At 40.2% G+C, this 18656-nt stretch overlaps 1 protein-coding gene across 3 annotated transcripts in view; it reads left to right on the top strand.

Annotated features, from left to right (window-relative positions):
* AASS (aminoadipate-semialdehyde synthase) overlaps nt 1-18656 on the top strand; it is a 57840-nt gene that overhangs the window by 28929 nt on the left and 10255 nt on the right. For 2 of the 3 annotated variants that reach the window (XM_027574340.2, XM_027574342.2), the window contains 7 exons: nt 4275-4334; nt 4481-4548; nt 7151-7272; nt 7458-7584; nt 11063-11173; nt 11266-11374; nt 13002-13142. In XM_027574340.2, coding sequence (XP_027430141.1) covers nt 4275-4334; nt 4481-4548; nt 7151-7272; nt 7458-7584; nt 11063-11173; nt 11266-11374; nt 13002-13142 — 738 coding nt within the window. The remainder of the gene's footprint in view (nt 1-4274; nt 4335-4480; nt 4549-7150; nt 7273-7457; nt 7585-11062; nt 11174-11265; nt 11375-13001; nt 13143-18656) is intronic. The other variant, XM_027574341.2, reaches the window with a different exon arrangement.

Raw genomic sequence — 18656 nt, 5'->3', positions numbered from 1 at the left:
ACTGCTGGGGTTCAGTCTGACTGGTGTGTGTGGTTCTCTTTCCCTCTCCCTGGAGCAGGCATCGCTTTGGAGTGGTGCTGGTCCATCAGCGCTGCCTGCATACTGCCAGCCTTGTGGCAGCACTTTGGATGGGCTCAGACCAAGAGTATATTGGAGGGGCTTGATCTGCAGAAGCCTGTGGTGTCAGATGTGGGGTGTTAGCAAGGCTTGCACAGTTCTTCAGTGGGAGGAGACATTGAGCTGAGGCCTGGCTTGAGGGGGTGTGTCTACAGGGGAACACACAGGTAGGGCACACTGTTATCAAGTTAGGTAGAAGTGTAGGTGCTATGCTGCTTTCAGCTGGTAGCATGTGTTTATGCTGGGGGGTGGGGCAGGGAAGTAGTGTAGGCCAGCTCCTTGATTCCTAGAGAAGTCTCTCATGGATTCTTGCCCCCAATCCCCGGCACATGCTCTGAGATTACTAAACAAATCTTCCTCCCATATACCCCAGGCATTTTTCAAACTGCTGCTTCTATGCTATATCTCAGTGGGGCTTTTTCTTGTGCTGTCTCTTTAAGGGCAGGAACTCAGTTTCATCTTGCCCTCCTGGGTCTCCCAGAGCCAAGCCCGCAGATTTTTAAAGTTACAGGTTTTAAGGACCGGTGCCTGTAAAAACCTGTGCAATTCAGCCCTTCTGGTTTTCAAAACCAAATATTATGGGGATTCATCTTTCCTGTGTGGGTTCCCAGGTGTGAGAGTCTGTTTCTCTCCCCTCCGTGTGCCTGTGTTGTCTCTCCCTCCTGTGGAAAGTCCTGAGGATCCCTGCATCTCAGCCCTTCCTACCCTCTTCATTGTGGCCTCTTCTCTTCATTTAGCTGTGGAGTGTTTGTTCTGCCAGTCTGCAAGTCATTTTCTGGGTTATTTAAACTGATGTGATTGTTACATAGTTGTGTCTGTGGGAAGAGGTGAGCTTAGGGTCCTCCTGTTCCACTGTTTTCCCCAGACAAAAAAAGTTGTATCTACTTTTTTGAAGCTAAAAACTGAGGCTTTTCATGTTTTACTCAATGGGAAGATTGGTCTGAAAAGATCTAATTCACCATTGCTGGAAAGAAAATGTATATTTAAGTAGGCAATATGTTTTTGCTTACATAAATTGGCAGTTGATAGACTCTTAGGCAATGTGACAAGGTTAAAATTACCTGACAGTGAGGTGTTGGAGGTTTTTGGTCAGACTGAGGCAGGTGATATTGCATAGATGCCTGACTAAGCTGGCTTCTCTAAATTGTCACACCTTTTTCCTTTTATATATCATGATAGTCCTCCAAACAGTGTGGTGGGATTGTCTTGGGGGCATCTATCTTTGCACTGGACATTTGTGAAAATTTATGGCTTTATATTGTAGTCTTGATATGTGTGTATCTGCTTACCACCAAAAAAATTGAGTATGTTGTCTGTGTTCTCTTCTGATAACTGCATGGGAACTGTATTTAAAGTATATGCCCTGTTAAGCATCTGAATCTTGGTTTTGGCTCAGGTCATGATCTCAGGGTCGTGAGATCGAGTCCTGCATGGGGCTCTGCTTGTCCCTCTCCCTCCCCCTCTGCCCCTCCCCCCTGCTCTCTCTCTCAAATAAATAAAATCTTTTTAAAAAACGTATATGCACTTTTACCCCTAGATTTTCCTTTTTGACATAAGGTTCAGACCTTGTGGCATTAAAGGCTATCATTCTGAACCAATAGAGAAGTTTATTTCACTCGAATTAATTACATATTTATTGTCTGCTGGAATAAGGCACATCTATGGATGAAGAAAATTAAAATACACCTTCTGACCTATAGAAGCATGAGGTCCAGGAAGTGGATGAAACAAGTGTGCAACCCTGCCATAAGGTAGACTATGAGAGCCATTAGGAAAATGCTAATGAAGTTGTGGAGGGCGAGGCTCTGTCTTGTTGGGTAAAGTCAGAAGGGTTTTATGAAAGAGGTGACATTTGAGGCAGCTCTTGATAGATGTATAGGATCTGTTCATCTGCATGGGAATGGGAGGCATACTGTCTGATGAAGAGAGGAGAGCAAAGGTGGGAGTTGAGTTAACAGAGGGGTTCTGTGAGCTGTCAAGTCCAATACGGTAAAGGGAAGTATGTTGGTTCCATATTGGAAATGGTCTTGACACCAGGATAATAGCTTGAAATTAATTTAGGAAAGAGTGATGAGCTCTCAAAGGTGGTATATGTGAAAGTGACATGGCATGCCATACACTTTAGGACCGTTGTGCTTATACTTTTGTCATGGTTGAATTCCAGCAAGGAAGACAGTTAAATGCAATCATTCAGCAGCCTTTTGTTTTTCATGTTTGCCTTTCTTTGGGTGGACTCAGGATAGTTACTTCATTTTCCTTGGAAAAATCCATATGATTATTGCATATATCCATTTATCTATTTATTGAGTATTTACCATTTTATTGCACAGGCAAGATGCCAAGTGCAGTTCTTAGCTTCAGTCTGCTTGGGGGCAGATTTTGAGAAAGGCTTCACAGAGGAGGCAGTTCTTCAGCTGTATCTTGGAGGATGAAGAGTGGGAATTCCATGTAGAGGAATAATAGCATGTGAGGCATCCACATGGTATAGCACAGAGGCGTGGGAACGTTAATGCAGATGAGCATCTTCATAGTGTTGATAGGACTGGAGTTTTGGGTATGAGACAAAGGGAGAATTGTGGTTGGAGAGGCAGAGACAGACTATAGAGTCTTGGAGACCACATAGGGAACGAGAGACTTTTATCTTGAGGGTTTTGGAAAGCTACTGGATTATTTTAAATAGACACGGAAGAAACAGTCAGGTTTGTGTTTTAGATTGAAGATAAATGGAAGGAGAGAGGTGGGAGGTAGTTCCCCTGGTCTCAGAAAAGCCTGAGTAAGGCTGCAGAATTAGGTATAACGGTAGAGAAAACAGAAGGATACACAAGAGTTCGGTGGTTTAGCCATATGCCAAGTGAAATTCGAATCCCATGTTGTTATTCACTGACGGCTTCTGGCTGGACACAGGGTTAGTAGGTGGAGGAGTCGGCTTGAGGAAGGAATAGTCACAGGTGCCTGGGTAAAAGAAGCAATGGAGGACACCAGGTGTGCCAATTCCATGAGTTTCCCCAAAGATGCCCTACCTGCCTTATAGATATATATCTTTTTTTTAAATGCCCATATCCCAGGAATAGATAGCATAAGTGTTGGATGTTTTAGACACATGAAAGTAGTTTTGATATTTATTTTATTTTTTTAAAGATTGATTGGTTTTAGAGAGAGAGCACAAGTGGGAGGGGCAGAGGGAGAGGGAGAGAATCTCAAGCAGACTACACACTGAGCACAGAACCCAACATGGGGCTCGATCCCACAACCCTGAGATCACGACCTGAGCCAAAACCAAGAATTGGATGCTTAACTGACTGTGCCGCCCAGGTGCCCCTGGTATTTATTTTAATACGGTAAATAAATATTTCTCTGCCAGTATCTGGTAGTTACATTTTGCTCTTCCTCAGCTGGGGGAGTGCTCTAGACTTAAACCTACAAGGATAAGGAGGGAATGGTTGTCTCATTGACCCTAAGGTCCTGACCGTCAGAAGGAATACTACTAACGTATATGACCTTTACTCTTGGCAGCCTATTCAGGAATTGGATACTTTGTAAGAAAGAGGAGGATTAGAAGGATGGTGGGACGTTAATCTGAGAGATGTGGCTTTTGTTTTTGGCCATCTGACTCATTCTTGTAAGATAATGGGAAGACTGGATGACTTTTTGAGGTCTACTTTTTTCTTGATAACTTTCGAAATGCTGATGTGCCTATACATTGAATAATATGGGCCTGAGGGAGACTCCGTATTGCAGGCTTGATGGCTTTTTGTCTGAAAGGCCCATTTTCTTTTCGGCTAGAACGGTGTGAACCTTTGGGGTGGGATTCAGGCCCTCAGAGTGGGAACTATGGCTGTAAAGCTTGTGGTGATGTTTGCCAGCATGTTCAATATGACACATCGAACTGGTGGGGAAGGATAAACCATTTTGTGTTTTTAACAAGCAAAGATGATCAGATTTTAGTTTTAAAAGTGGAACTTGTGCTAAAATAGGTTCTTAGGGGACAAAATTCATTGCTTGTGGACTTCTATTACCAATTATTTATATTTAGTGATCTTCAGTAAACTTTTGTAAATTCTTTTTTTTTCCTTTGACTAATACTTTAAAATGGAAACAAACACCAGGAATTCTTCTCTACAATCATTTATCTCTTACCAATCTCATTTTCCTTTCAGATATTATCAGATGCGACACAGCCTCTTGAAAGTCAGAATTTTTCTCCTGTGGTACGAGACGTAAGTTACGAAAATAGTTTTTTTCCACTACCATCCTCTCTCCCTCTCTCCCTTTCCCTTTCTCTCTCCATCTTTGTTATATGAGCCCCTGTTTGTGGGTCTAATATATGGACACTAAAGAAATGTCTTGTGTCATACACATTTAGGCAGTAATTACATCCAACGGTGTATTGACGGATAAGTATAAATATATCCAGAAACTCCGAGAGAGCAGGTAAGCATTATTCTTATCTTGGTTTTGTTGAGTATTTTTAAATGCTTCTTTGTGAGTTAATGATACTAGGTTTATACAGTTTTGAAAATGTCTGTACATATAGGAAATCCAAGCTATGTGACTGGCTGAAACCAGTGGGAATTATTTTCCTCTGAATATCATTTTGGCTTTCTAATCTCCTATTGTAGACTTGTGTGTAAGCAAGCAGAAGTCTAAAAAGTTGTCCTTTGAGTAGCCCCTTTTTCTTTCTCTAGCATTTTGCATATTGACATGTCTCAGCTATTTTCTTTTTTTTTTTTAAGATTTTATTTATTTATTTGACAGAGAAAGACACAGCGAGAGCAAGAATACAAGCAGGGGGAGTGGGAGAGGGAGAAGCAGGCTTCCCGCAGAGCAGGGAGCCCGATGTGGGACTCGATCCCAGGCCCCTGGGATCATGACCTGAGCCGAAGGCAGACGCTCAATGACTGAGCCACCCAGGCGCCCATGTCTCAGCTATTTTGTCAAAGAAAATAAGCACACTAACCCTTTCTGTGGTGCTTTCAGTCTGATTTTTAGTTGAGGGTTTGGACTCTATTTTGTTTAGTAAAATGTTTAGGCAAGTGGGCTCTTATTTAGAAAGTAAGAGAAGTCATGAAGAAAGAAAATGGTGAGAGGTCAGTGTTCCCTGGGAATTCTTCTTAGGATGAAGGTGCCAAACAATAATGTGGTAAATGTATCCTAGAGAATAGTTCTCTTAGAAAGGTACTTAGCTAAGGGCCTTGTTTCCTTAATTGATTTTACTGCTCAGAGTTTGAAAACATTGACATTTCCTTGGAATGTTCTGGTCCTCTTCATCTGATTGCACTTGCTTTGTGTTTATATCTGCTCCACTAGTCTATTCACATTTAACAAAATAACCCATGCACTGAATTCTCAGGAGAGACCAGAGTGGGAAAATTAAAAAGAAGCAAACAAACTGCCTTATCTTCTTTCTCAGTTCTTCTATCTCTAAGAAGTGAAGAGATTTGCTTGGATCAAGTATACTACTGCTGTGCTTGTCCATCCATGATGTGTCAGTGAAATATTCTGGCATAAGATACCAAGAGAGATTTGTTTTTGTTTTCGTTTTTAAACTGGCTAGCACTATAGTCCTGTAAGAGAGTTTCTTATAGGGGAAACTTCACATATGTTCATATTTCATAACTCTCTGTATCGTTTGATTCTTACCATCTGATGATCTCTATATTACTAATCCTAATAACATGTGTAACATGACTGGTCATGATGTTTTCACTCTTACACACCATATTTCTTATAGCAGCAAGTCTGCTAGGACTTCCTATCCCCCTTCCTAGTGGAAATTCTGATAATGAAGATTGTATTTTGAAAGGAAATTTAAGTTATCTTAAATATCTGCCTTACTCGAATAGCCTCTTCGTCACTTAGCACAGTGATTATTAATCAGTGATTCAAGTGTTTGAGGTAGCTAATGGGGTGGACAGTATTAAGATCTAGGAGCGAGTTTTTAAAAATGTGTTTTGAACATTGTATTTTTGGACATCAAAACAATGAAATTTAATTACTTAAACTATAGAAAGTGTTGTTAGAAAGGATATACAATAACCAAATAATTGTGTTCTTTTCTGGGGGGTGAAATGGATGGGAGTGGAGGTTAAAGGAGACTCACTTCATCAGTAATGAGTGTTGGGGGTGAAGAGGGGCAGGGACATTTTGTATTTAAATTTATTTTTATTCACTTAGAATTAAGGGCAAGGTTAAAGTTTGAGAGACATCTTGGCCTAAAAGATTCCAACAACAGAGCTTTCTGTTCCTGTCCCTGGCACCAAGACATTCCCATGGTCTTACATTGATATTTGTGAATTTGAATCAACAGAGTTTTAATGAGTATCTTCCATATTTAAGACAAAATTTGTTGAGCACTATTGGGTTTATAAAGATGAACAAGACAGTCACAGTGTCGGAGGTCATAGTTTATAGGAAAGACAGTTAATCTGTGATGAAGGGACAAATTCCAATAGAATAAACTGTTCAAGCATTAAAATCCTGCCTAGTAATTCATCTTAGGTTTTTATATTTAACCCATGGCATTTGTAATTTCAAAAGTCTGGTTTTAATTGTTTTCAAGTGACCCTAATGATAAATGACAAAACAATGCCTAATATGGCTAATAACAATCTCCTTCTCAGATTGTTGTCTCCTCAGATTGTTGTGAAGGGTAAGGTTTCTGAAGTATAGCCCCTGGCATGATTTTGAATCATGTCCCTTGGAAGGATAAAATGTGAAACCAAGTTACTCAATTGTGAGTAAGCCAGGCGATGGTCCAGCATCTGCACCTCACCAGTGGTTGGGAATTCATGAATGTATCGACATACACCTCAGAGAAGTCAGGGTCTGTTATTTATCATGCAAAATCTAAAGTAATTAATGAAAAATGTTGGCCTAGGGAACTCCTGTTGAGGTTCTTATTATAAGAAATGTGGGGAAAATTATTGCTTCACAGTCTAAGGTTTGGTTTGTTTGGGGGGGACAGCAAAATTTTGTTATTTAAATATTTTTGTTGTTGTTAAATTATTCTCCCCTCCCCCTCTTTCACTGATAGGGAACTTGCTCAGTCACTTTCAATGGGCACCAAGAAAAAGGTCTTGGTTCTTGGATCTGGTTATGTATCCGAACCTGTATTGGAATACCTGTCAAGAGATAACAAGATAGAAATAACAGTAGGTAAATAAGCCCTAATTTTTAAAGAAGAAGGAAAACCGATTTCAAACCATGCTTACTCCGTGAATTTTAGATGACTATCTTGTTTCTAAACTCTGAGAAATTTTTTTTGGAGATGTTAAAATGTGTTTTACTCTCTGACTAGTGAAGGGTAATCTAAAAATTGGACTTTTGTATTCTTGAAATAGGCTCTGACATGAAGAACCAAATTGAACAGTTAGGTAAGAAATATAATATTAATCCTGTTAGCATGGACATTAGCAAACAAGAAGAGAAGTTGAGCTCCTTGGTGGCAAAACAGGATCTTGTCATCAGGTTAGTATCTAGGAAGAGATGATTGTCATATATTTTGTTGCTGTTGTTTTGTCTCTTTCCTTATTTTCTCTTTCTCCTAAGTAAATTTTTTTTTTAAAGATTTTACTTATTTGACAGAGAGAGACACAGCGAGAGAGGGAACACAAGCAGGGGGAGTGGGAGAGGGAGAAGCAGGCTTCCCGCCGAGCAGGGAGCCCGATGCGGGGCTGGACCCCAGGATCCTGGGATCGTGACCTGAGCCGAAGGCAGATGCTTAATGACTGAGCCACCCAGGTGCCCCCTACGTAAATTTTCAGTTGAAGTGTGCACCCAGAAATGTACCCAAATCATAAGTGTATATAGTTCAGTGAATTTGCACAGTGAACACACTTCATAACCATCATCCACATCCAGAAACAGAATAACAGTACCCCAGAAGCCCGCCATGTGTCCATTTCCATTATTAGCCCTATCCCTCAATGGTAAGTACTGTCCTGGCCTCTCATGTATACATTAATTCTTGCTAGTTTTCAAATTTGTACATTTGGAGCTACTCAGTGTGTCCTCATTTATGGCTGCCTTCTTTCTGCAACACTGTGATTGTGAGAGTTGTTTGTGTTGTTGCCTGTAATTGTAGTTTATTCATTCTCATTGCCATGTAACATTCCATTGTGTGAATATACCCCTATTCTCCATTTGACTGTTGATGGATGTTCAGATTGTTTCTGGAATTGGGCTATTATGAATTGTGTTGCTATGAACATTTTAGTATTTGTCTTTTGGTTGCCATATATACACATTTCTGTTGGGTATCTATCTAGAAGTGGAATTGCTGTGTCAGAAGTATTAATGTTTCATGTATTTTGGCGGCTATTTTATCATTTGGACTTAATAAAGCTTAAGTGAAAATGAGTAGATTCTGTAGCCTTTTAACCATTTTTAGTCTTATTGGAGGAACAGATCTTGAACTATAGTGTTTACTACTGATAAAAATGCAGATCTAACTTCTAGGTACAGAGCTACATGAGGGTACTCTATAATTAAACTGGGTTTTAAAATACCAAAGTGATGAGAATAGTCATTTATTCTTAGAATATAATTTTTCCAAGATGGAAGAAAGCTACCTGCTCATCCATAATGAGGTGACTTTCATAGTTAGATCAGATTGAAATGCTATCTTTGGAGGAAGTTCTGTGATGTCCTACTTTAAACAACAACAACAACAACAAAAAGGGTTTAGAAAACATACAGTAGGAAAGGTAATCCTGTGTGGGAACTTATGTGTTATCTCTTGATGTATTTAAATTATAGGCTCACTTTAGGCACTTCAAATGTTATTCTATTTATATAAATTTAATGTGCAGTAATTTTTATTCAGCAAAAATTTACCAGTGACCCATAGACCTTGTTTGTCATTGATATGATTATGATTCATAATGGAATGTTTTAGCCTCCTGAATAAAACAAAGGGAATTTGTTTCGCCACACAGATACCTAAATAAAACATTGTTTTTCTTTTCCATAAAAAAAGAAAACATTATAAGACACATTTAGTTTGAAAAAATTTAACATTAACAAAATCTGTTTTATATTTAATTTTTCTCAGTTCGTTGAGTTTCCATGCTGAATAGTGGTAATGTTGTTAGACACTGTTACCCTGTAGCATTCTTTAAATTTTTTTATTTTTTAAGTTGGAGAAAGTGTTTTGATGAAAACACAGTAATAGTGACTACCAAAATAAAATGAGGAATATGTTTCACAAAAAAATTTATAAGAATATGTCAAATCCTTATGGTTTTAATTTGGCGATTCTAGTTCTTAATGATTTAATGCAAAGTAGTAATTGAGTTCAGTAAGTTACTTTGAAAATTCCATTTGTATTTTGTGTATGTTTTAACAACTGACATTTCTAATTATTTGGATTAATTGGGTTGGAGTCAACTCAAATCATTCAAAAGTTTTGTCCCTTTAGTAGGTACTATATTACATATGCAGTGAGTTATGAATGCTAATCCTTTTGTCTAAAATAGGCACCATTAATCAAAGTTTTGGCATTCTAGTTCTTAGCATATTATTTGGTTAGTGCAGATTATGCCGAGTTTTCAGATGTTATTAGATCTTAATAAAATTTTTATTAAGAAAGTTTTTAATGTGGGGAATGTGACAAAAAAAAACTCTACCTTTAAGATGATGCCATTGTACACTTTCTGTTAATATTTTTCCAACAAAGAGTTTTGCATGTATTTTTTTCATTGGTTTTTAAGGGCTTACCATGTTTGGTAATAATTCTTTTTAATTAAAAAAGTCAAAAAACAGAGATTGAGAGTTTTCATATTGATACTGGCAAAGTATGAACACAGTTTTATTCCACAGGATAATAAATCTAAGTAGCAATACTTTACTAACCTGAGGAGGCATAAGTATCTCAGAGGTGGTTTTATTTTTTTGTTTTTAGAGAAAATCTGAAATTTGCAGGATGAATTTGACAAATACAGTGATAATAGTGTGATCATGTTTACAACTTTGTATTTATATTTTCATTGTACTATGTAGCTTGCTTCACCAGATAGTCAGTAAGCTAGTAGAACTTGAATATTGTTAGGCAATTGACATGATGTTTTATTATTCCTTGGATAGAACATGAATATATTCATTTATATTAACAATTACGGAAATTCATTTTTTGTGATTGTGTAGTCCTAGTGCCAAATTAAAACACCAAAGCCAGATTTTTAGAAAACTGAGTTGAAGTTAAGTTTTGAACACAGTTTCATTTTTTTTTGCTTAGCATATAGATTTCTAACCATTTTGAAAGCTTTTGCACCGATCAGTACCATTAAAGCTTATTTCTTCCTTTGGACCTTCTTAGATTCTACTCTGTAATGTAACATCTGGGTCACTTTGACTTAGTTTAACCCAGCCTGATAGCCATTTGGGAAATATGGAAGAAAAAGAAAAAGAACCTTATCTTTTAGTAGAGGAGCCAAGATAGAAAATCATAGAAATATAAGGATGAATGGAATAAATCCCATTAAATGTTGTAAAGAAATAGCTGAATGAATGCAGAAGAAGATCTGGCTTTGGGGGAATCTGGGGGAGCTTCTTAGAGGAGGTGACTTTCCAGACATTTCTTCAAGTAGGGTATGGCCTGGATGGGGGTGAGTGGGTGGACATAATATTCCAGGTAGAAGGTACAGTGAGAGTAAAGTTCCAGAGCTGGAAAAGTACAGGCGGTGAGTGGAGAATTATAATAACTTCTTTGGTTCCCATATATGGTTTATGAAGAAGATAGAGGGAGAATAATGGAAAGATTAGGTGAAAGTCAAATTGTGGAGGGTTTTAAATGTGATAACAGGATGAATTTATTCTGTAGTTCTCAAAGAGTTATTGGTCACCTTGGAGAGAATAATCAGAGTGATGCCTTAGCTTTAGTGCAGTTCAAGGTATATTCAAAGGTAGGGTTGGGAAAGTTTCTTACTAGTTTCTCTCTCTTTTTAAGCTTGTTGCCTTATGCATTGCATCCTCTTGTGGCGAAGGCATGCATCACAAGCAAAGTTAACATGATCACTGCAAGCTACATCACACCGGCGCTAAAAGAATTAGAAAAAAGGTAAGTTTCAGTCATTTTCAACTGAGTAGCTCCATGGCATTATTTTTATTTTGTATCCAACTTTTTCTTCCTCCCTTTCCCACCTGTTGTAGTGTGGAAGATGCTGGTATCACAGTCATTGGTGAACTGGGATTGGACCCTGGTCTTGATCATATGTTGGCAATGGAAACCATAGATAAGGCCAGGGAAGTGGGAGCCACGGTGAGTCTAATTTATACCCAAAGGTCCATCTAGGAAAATATTAAAAGGTCCAGATTTTGGTGTACAGAAATAATCTTTTTATAATTTTGATTAAGGAAGCTGCTGTATTCTAACTCATGTTGACTGGAAATTTCTAGTAAAATCCTTTAACTGCGGATACATCTGTATGATAAAACAATGTCCAAGGCTTAATAATAGATTTTTAGAGAAATAGATGCTACTGTAATATTTTGTTTTAATGAAAGATTTTAGACTGCCTTTGGAGATGGTAAGGTTTGACTTTTATTTTTTAATTTTTTTAAAGTAGCCTTAAGAACAATCATTTTTATTTTTTCCCCCACTTGATTTGTTTTTTATTATTTTTAAAATTTAAATTCAATTAACATATAGTGTATTATTCGTTTCAGAGGTAGAGTTCAGTAATTCACAAGTCTTACATAATACCCAGTGTTCATTACAGCACGTGCCTTCCTTAATGTCCATCACCCAGTTACCCCATCTCCCCACACCCCTCCTCTCCAGCAACCCTTAGTTTGTTTCCTATAGTTAAGAGTCTCTTATGGTTTATCTCCCTCTCTGATTTTGTCTTGTTTTATTTTCCCCTCCCTTTCCCTATAATCCCCTGTTTTGTTTCTTAAATTCCCCATATGAGTGAGATCATATGGTAATTGTCTTTCTCTGATTGACTTATTTTGCTTAGCATAATACCCTCTAGTTTCATCCACATCGTTGCAAATGGCAAGATTTCTTTCTTTTCTATGGCTGAGTGGTAATCCATTGTATATATACATATACTCTATCTTCTTTATCCGTAAATGGATAAAAGCTTGACTTTTTTTTTTTAAGATTTTATTTATTTATTTGACAGAGAGTGACACAGCGAGAGAGGGAACACAAGCAGGGGGAGTGGGAGAGGGAGAAGCAGGCTTCCCGCCGAGCAGGGAGCCCGATTCAGGGCTCGATCCCAGGACCCTGGGATCATGACCTGAGCCGAAGGCAGACGCTTAACGATTGAGCCACCCAGGTGCCCCAAAGCTTGACTTTTAAAAGTGGGGAAAATTCTTTAGAATATTGTCAATCTTTTGGTATATAAAGTATCTTTTGCACATGAGAAGGAACTATTGGATATGAAAATGTGATAGAATCAGATTAAGTGCTTTAGGTTATATATATGTAACAGTTATGGAATCAAATATGGAATCAAATTAATTAGAATTACATTTTATATAAAGATTAATTATATATTCCATGTTAATAGTAATTATTTATACTTATATATTACAAAATATATAATCAAATATATCATTTGAGCACAAAAGTCAGGAGGAACTGACCAAGCAGAATTGCATTAATAGTTGGATTTTTAGCTAGCAAAATATTAGTCACAATCTCCAGTGGATTTTAAAAATGTGTGTGTATGTGTGTATATATATATGTATATATATATATATATACACACACACACATAATATAACTGATTTAATCAAACGGCATTTGGCTTTAAGGAAGGCTTAAAGGCTTTAAGGAAGGCTTTTGAAAGCCTTTGTAAGTTTAAGAAAAAGAAAACATAGCAAGTTTACCTCATTTACCCCATTTCTGTCATTGTCTTTCATCCCTTATTTTACAGATTGAATCTTATATTTCCTACTGTGGTGGGCTTCCAGCCCCTGAACATTCAGACAATCCTTTGAGATACAAATTTAGCTGGAGTCCAGTGGGAGTTTTGATGAACATAATGCAGCCGGCCACCTACCTGCTCAATGGAAAGGTGAAGGATTATCAGCAAAGCTTTAGAGATACAAACCTGCAGTAACTGTCTCAGAAAGTCCACACTCTTCCTCCCTGATACAGAGACCTTTGATATTGGCTGTGCTGTGTGTCCTCCATTCTCTCCTCCACCAATGTTTCCCAGCGGGTATTTTCTGTTCCACTTAGTGTGGTCTACATGCTGTTCCCAGCAAAGCCTGTGCTCATTCTTTCTTCTTCACCTTCTTGCAAGTTGTTTCTGCAGTTTGAAAATTTACTTCTCAACTTGTCTGCATATATAAATACAGTCGTCTTGTGATTTGTTTCAGCAGGACAAACATTTACTGGGTCCTAAATATGTGCTGAGTCCCTGCTCAAGGTTGTCACACTGAATGAAGTTCCTGAGCTCGGAGAACTCATAGCTGGAATGGGGGTGGCTCTTGGAATGGAGGGTTTAGTGGGTCAGTGAAAGAAGCTAACCTTCTTTCCCAGCTGCTGTGTGTCAGAATGAATTCAGTGTTATTTTCATCACCTTGTGGTAAGAAAACTGTGGCTCAAAGAGAATGTTAACGATCATTCAGCTGGGATTCAAACCCAGGTGTAACTAATCCCAAAGTGTATTCTCTTCTCTCTTACCAGATTGCCTCATGGGAGGTAGGACAGACACGGGGTTAAGTGGCTAAGCTCCGGCAGGAGAGGTTCTAGAGTGTGCTACGGTGCCATAGAACGCAGATGAGAGGGCAGTTGATTTGACCTTGGTGAGGATGGGGAAGAAGAAAGCAGAAAAGAGATGTGCTTGGCCTGGGAGGAGAAGCAGGTGCCAGCTGGGCAGGGATGCTGCCACCTTAACTGCTGAGCACCAACCTCATTGATTCTTGCGACCACCCTAGTAGGTGGCTTAGCGACCTCAGTAGGAAGCGTAGGAAGCATAGCTAACTCAGCCACAGTCCAAGAGACCACACGTGGCACAGCCAGGGCCCACAGCGCACTCGTTTGCCTTCCTAGTTCGTGCCTGTAGCCATAAGGAAAGATTCCTGTAAGGAACACATGTGACGGGACTGAGGGCTCCTCTTGAAGTCTTGTGCTCTGGACACCTCACCTCTCCCTAGCCCTGCGGGGAGTGGTGAATGATGTGATCAGCTGCGTGTCTTACAAAGATTATTCAAGGAGCAGTATTAAATTCCAGTGTATCTGAATTTAAACGTATTTTGTGTACAAAGGAGGAAGTTGAAAGACACAAAGTGAACGTTCTTACCAGGTATTGTCTTCTGTGCTTACGATGCGTAGAGTGTACATCATGGCCTTAGGTGCACATTGGAATCATTAGGCAGTTTAGAAAATAGAAAATAATGATGACTGGGCCCATCCCCAGAGATGCTGATTTGCCTGGGTTTGGGGATTTTCAAAAACTCCCCCGAGGGATTCTAATGTGCAGCTGAACTTGGGAAGAGCTGACTTAATGACCAGAGGACTATATGTGGCTGCACTTAAAACACTAGCAAACAAGCAGGACACTTTGATGCTACACATGCATGTGTTTCAGGATATGAACCAGGACCCCTGAGTTCCGGTCCAAGTGCTGGCATCCCTCACCGCACCACCAAAGTCCAGGCAATGGTGAAGGTCCACTGGGCATCAGCCTCCTGATGGTAATGTGGCTACTGATGTCCCACCCAGTTCTCCAGTTCTAAGAATCATGAAGGTTTGGGCCTGAAACAGTCTGACGTTCTGCAAAGCACGTCCTTATATGCCACTGCCTGCCTCCTGTCACGTGTAGCAGCTCCTTCCACCTCCTGCCATCCTGATAAAGAGACTGGCCCATGTTTGGTGTACACTAATCTGTGAATGCAGAGAAAATGTCTTGCTTCCATTGGGCAAATGCTTATTTTCAGGAGGCCATATAAGTGAAAGGGTGATAACCATGGAAGGGTCAGCAGAGTGCAGCCTGTGTGTGAGAAGGAGCACGGGCTTTGATGTTAGTGGGCCTGGCTTTGTGCTCTAGCTCTGCCATGACCAGCTGGGTGGTACTAGAACTTCTGTGAATCTCTCTGAGCTTTGGGCTCCTGGTCTGAAGATAAACAGAATCACACCAGCCGTGTGGGGTACTTGCAGTGGGGCTCACTGGGGTCAAATAGATGGCAATCTGCCTAACAGCAGGTTCTCAGGTAGGGGGTAAGTCCCCAGCAAAAATGAGCTATGTCAACAAATTGAGGGTGGTGAGTGCTCAGGAAAAGCAAGAGATTATTTTCAGGCAGCAGAAGTTGTATATATTGAATTTGAAGTTTTTCCCTTTCATCCTAAACTCCTTTTGTAAAAACGGAATGCTTTTTGCATCTCCCCGACACTGTGGGGGAGGCTGAGAGAAAACACGATGCTTTTCTTTTCTTTGCTAAAATGATACTTTTTTCAAGGTCCCACTCAAGTTCCCTCTTGTGGATGCAGCTTTTCCTGACCACTCCAGCCCCCATTCACTATTCTTTTGTCCAGACTCCCACACGTTGTGTGTAAGAAGCTTCCGGATGCTGTATTATTCGCTCAGTAATTCAAGTGCATCTGTCTGTCTCCCAGCACAGATTGTTAAACTTCTTAAAGCTTCTCTTGTATTCTTGCCCCCCCCCATCCCCTCTGCCACTATCACCCCCACCACGGAGCAGCCCTTATATAATTCAGGGAGTCATGATGGAGAGTCAGGTGACCTCTCTGGCTTCTGCTTAAGGTTGAAGCCTTAAACTTTTCCAGCAACTCAGGCAGTGGCCTATGAACTAGGATGTATCTTACTGTCCTGCATCCTTGCAGGAATTTCCAGCCACTGGCACCATTTTTAACTTCGAACTTCTAATGGTGTTTCTAGCAAATATGATTCCCTTCCACATATTTGGAAGACAGCGGCTGTGTCTTCTTTTAGTCTAAGGGCGGTGGGGCATTGGTGGCACTGGGGAGTGACGTGGTAGAGCCACCACATGGATGCAGCGTGATCCACCACGTGGGTCCACCACGTGGATCATGTTTGCTCTGAAAACAGCTCTGAGATAGGTTTTGTAGCTTTCTTTCCATTGCCTGCCCCTAGCTGGACTGCAGCACCCAGCCCTCCTTTGTAGGAAGAGCCGCTACTCTCCATTGCCCGCAACCATTTTGAATGCAGTTAGCAAGTGCCATGATTGGAATGCCGCACCTTGTCAATCAGTAGCCTTCTCGAAATACTGATCCACAAATAAGCACAATTAGGGGGACAGTATGGTGTAGTAGAAAGAACATGGACATTGGAGTCTAGACAGATCCAGGTTCAAATCTGCCTCTGGGTGACTCTCAGTTTTGTGTGAACTAAAGGTAATGTGTATAGGGCACCTAGCTCAGAACAAGTCCTATATTTCCTGTATTTAAATGTTTTGTCACTTTAGCAATCAAGCTTATTGTCAGTCAGTAGTTGGGGAAAGACGTGTGGGTGTGGAAAGAGCTGGATTTAGAGCAGCCTGTGGCCGTAGTGGGTCATGAACCACTATTTCTGCTCCCCGTGGGTGTTGGGAGTGAGCACCGTCGAGTCAGAAAAAATGCATATTCTCTGCCAAATAAATAAGTATGTCTTTCTTCATCTAAGCCATTAATAAAATATTAAATAGGATAGGGCTTATTCATGAACCCCACAATATAGCCCTAGAAATACAACTCTGTATCGAGGTCAAGTGACAGTGATTACCCTGGAATTTTGGGGACAAGTTGTTTTGGCAGCTGTCAGTCTCTTAAGTGAATCATGACTATTCAGCTGCTATTTCCCTAGTTTCTTCCAAGGATCTGATGATAAACTTTTATGAACCAGCTGATTTCTTTCTGATTAGTAAAGTGCTGGAATGTAAGTAGTCTCTACAGAATTTTTCTTTAAAACAATTTACTCACCTTCAAATAAGTAAAAAACAAACGAACTTTAGAATTGCCATGAGTTCTAGAAGTGAGATGTGTGTGGAGACCCTAAAGGTTAACATTTGCTTTCTTACTAGATTTTTTTTTTTTTTTTAATTTTACTATTCTGATAGAAGAGATTAGTGTGAAAGCCATAGGGCAGAAATGGTCCCTCTGGAAATGTTCACTGTGAGTCCAGGGGAGTTTCCTAAGAAAGTTAAATGAGAAGTCCTCCTCGAGTCCTTCAGCTTCTCACTCCTAGAATTTTAGTGGTGCTTGGTGCTCTGCAAACCTAAGCCTTGAACTGCAGAGATGTCACCAAGCCTGACTCCAGTCAGCAATGCCCGTTTCCTTCTGGGCCTTCAGCGACCTACACAGACATTTCCTTTTTCTCTCTCAGACCAAGGCACATGCAGAACCTATCTACAAATAAACTCTAGGGCTCATTAAGTTTAGCAGAAGACTCCTTTGGGTGGTTTTTGCAGCTGCAGACATGTGGTCAGAAGCTGTTTCCAGTGGTGCAGGAGGGACAAACCTAGTTCTACCAGCAGCCCCCAGATTCTCAGCCCTGATTTGATCACGCCAGAATGTTTTTCATCATCTCATAAACCTCACACACCAAAAGAACAATTTAGTCCTTTCATCGAAATCAAAGGGAAAAATATGCTTCTGTGCATTTTGACTGTGATCGGGGAGGGAGCGGGTAGGAGGATTACGGAGAAATAGCAGAGCTTGGGAATTCACTTGACTTCTCACCAGCAGTAAGACTAGCACTAGCAGTAAGGGGTAGCACTTCTTTGAGTTTCCCTGTATGTTCACGCATTGTCTTTCTTGTAAGGGGACATCTCTCCCGTTCCCTGTCCCCAGCGTACACCCGTAGGGTGACTAGTCCAGGCTGTGAGCTCCTTGTACTTGCTCCAGCACAGCTCCTGGTACTTGGCTGACATTCAGTAAATGTTCAGTGAGTGAAGGAGGGAATGAAGACAGAGATTGCAACTTCTTCATCACTCTCTTTCCCTCCACAATGAGTGTGATCCTGGCACGGACATGGTAGGTGCCCTGTTAACGCTAGCTGTGACGGAAATGCACAAGCCTGGTGCCTGATATGCAACATTCAAAGGCACATGTAAGTGAAGAGTGAAGTGAGGATCTTGCCACTGTTATCTGAGCTTAGCCATTGAAATGAGGGTCTGTTGCTTTTTGCTTATTGTTTATTTAAAAACAAACCCCTAATGGGACATAATTCAGGCCATCTAGATTTAAGTCAGATTTTAAAGCTTGGGAGAATCATGGCCTTCTGAATTGTTAGTGGAATCGCTTGAGTATGGGATGCCAGTTATGGTAGTTTCATTAAAATTTTTTTTCTCAAATCTTCTATTGCTTTCTTTTAAAATGTTGATTTCTTTTTTTTCTAAACATTTTATTTATTTATTTGACAGAGAGATATAGTGAGAGCAGGAATACAAGCAGAGGGAGTGGGAGAGGGAGAAGCAGGCTTCCGGCTGAGCAGGGAGCCCAATGCGGGGGCTCGATCCCAGGACCCTGCGATCATGACCTGGGCTGAAGGCAGACGCTTAATGACTGAGCCACCCAGGCGCCCCGTTGATTTCTTTTTTATGCAAATAATGCAGATAAGTCCACA

This window comes from Zalophus californianus, chromosome 12 (assembly GCF_009762305.2).
Source record: "Zalophus californianus isolate mZalCal1 chromosome 12, mZalCal1.pri.v2, whole genome shotgun sequence".
NCBI lineage: Eukaryota > Metazoa > Chordata > Mammalia > Carnivora > Otariidae > Zalophus > Zalophus californianus.
This window is presented reverse-complemented; position numbering and strand designations above follow the sequence as displayed.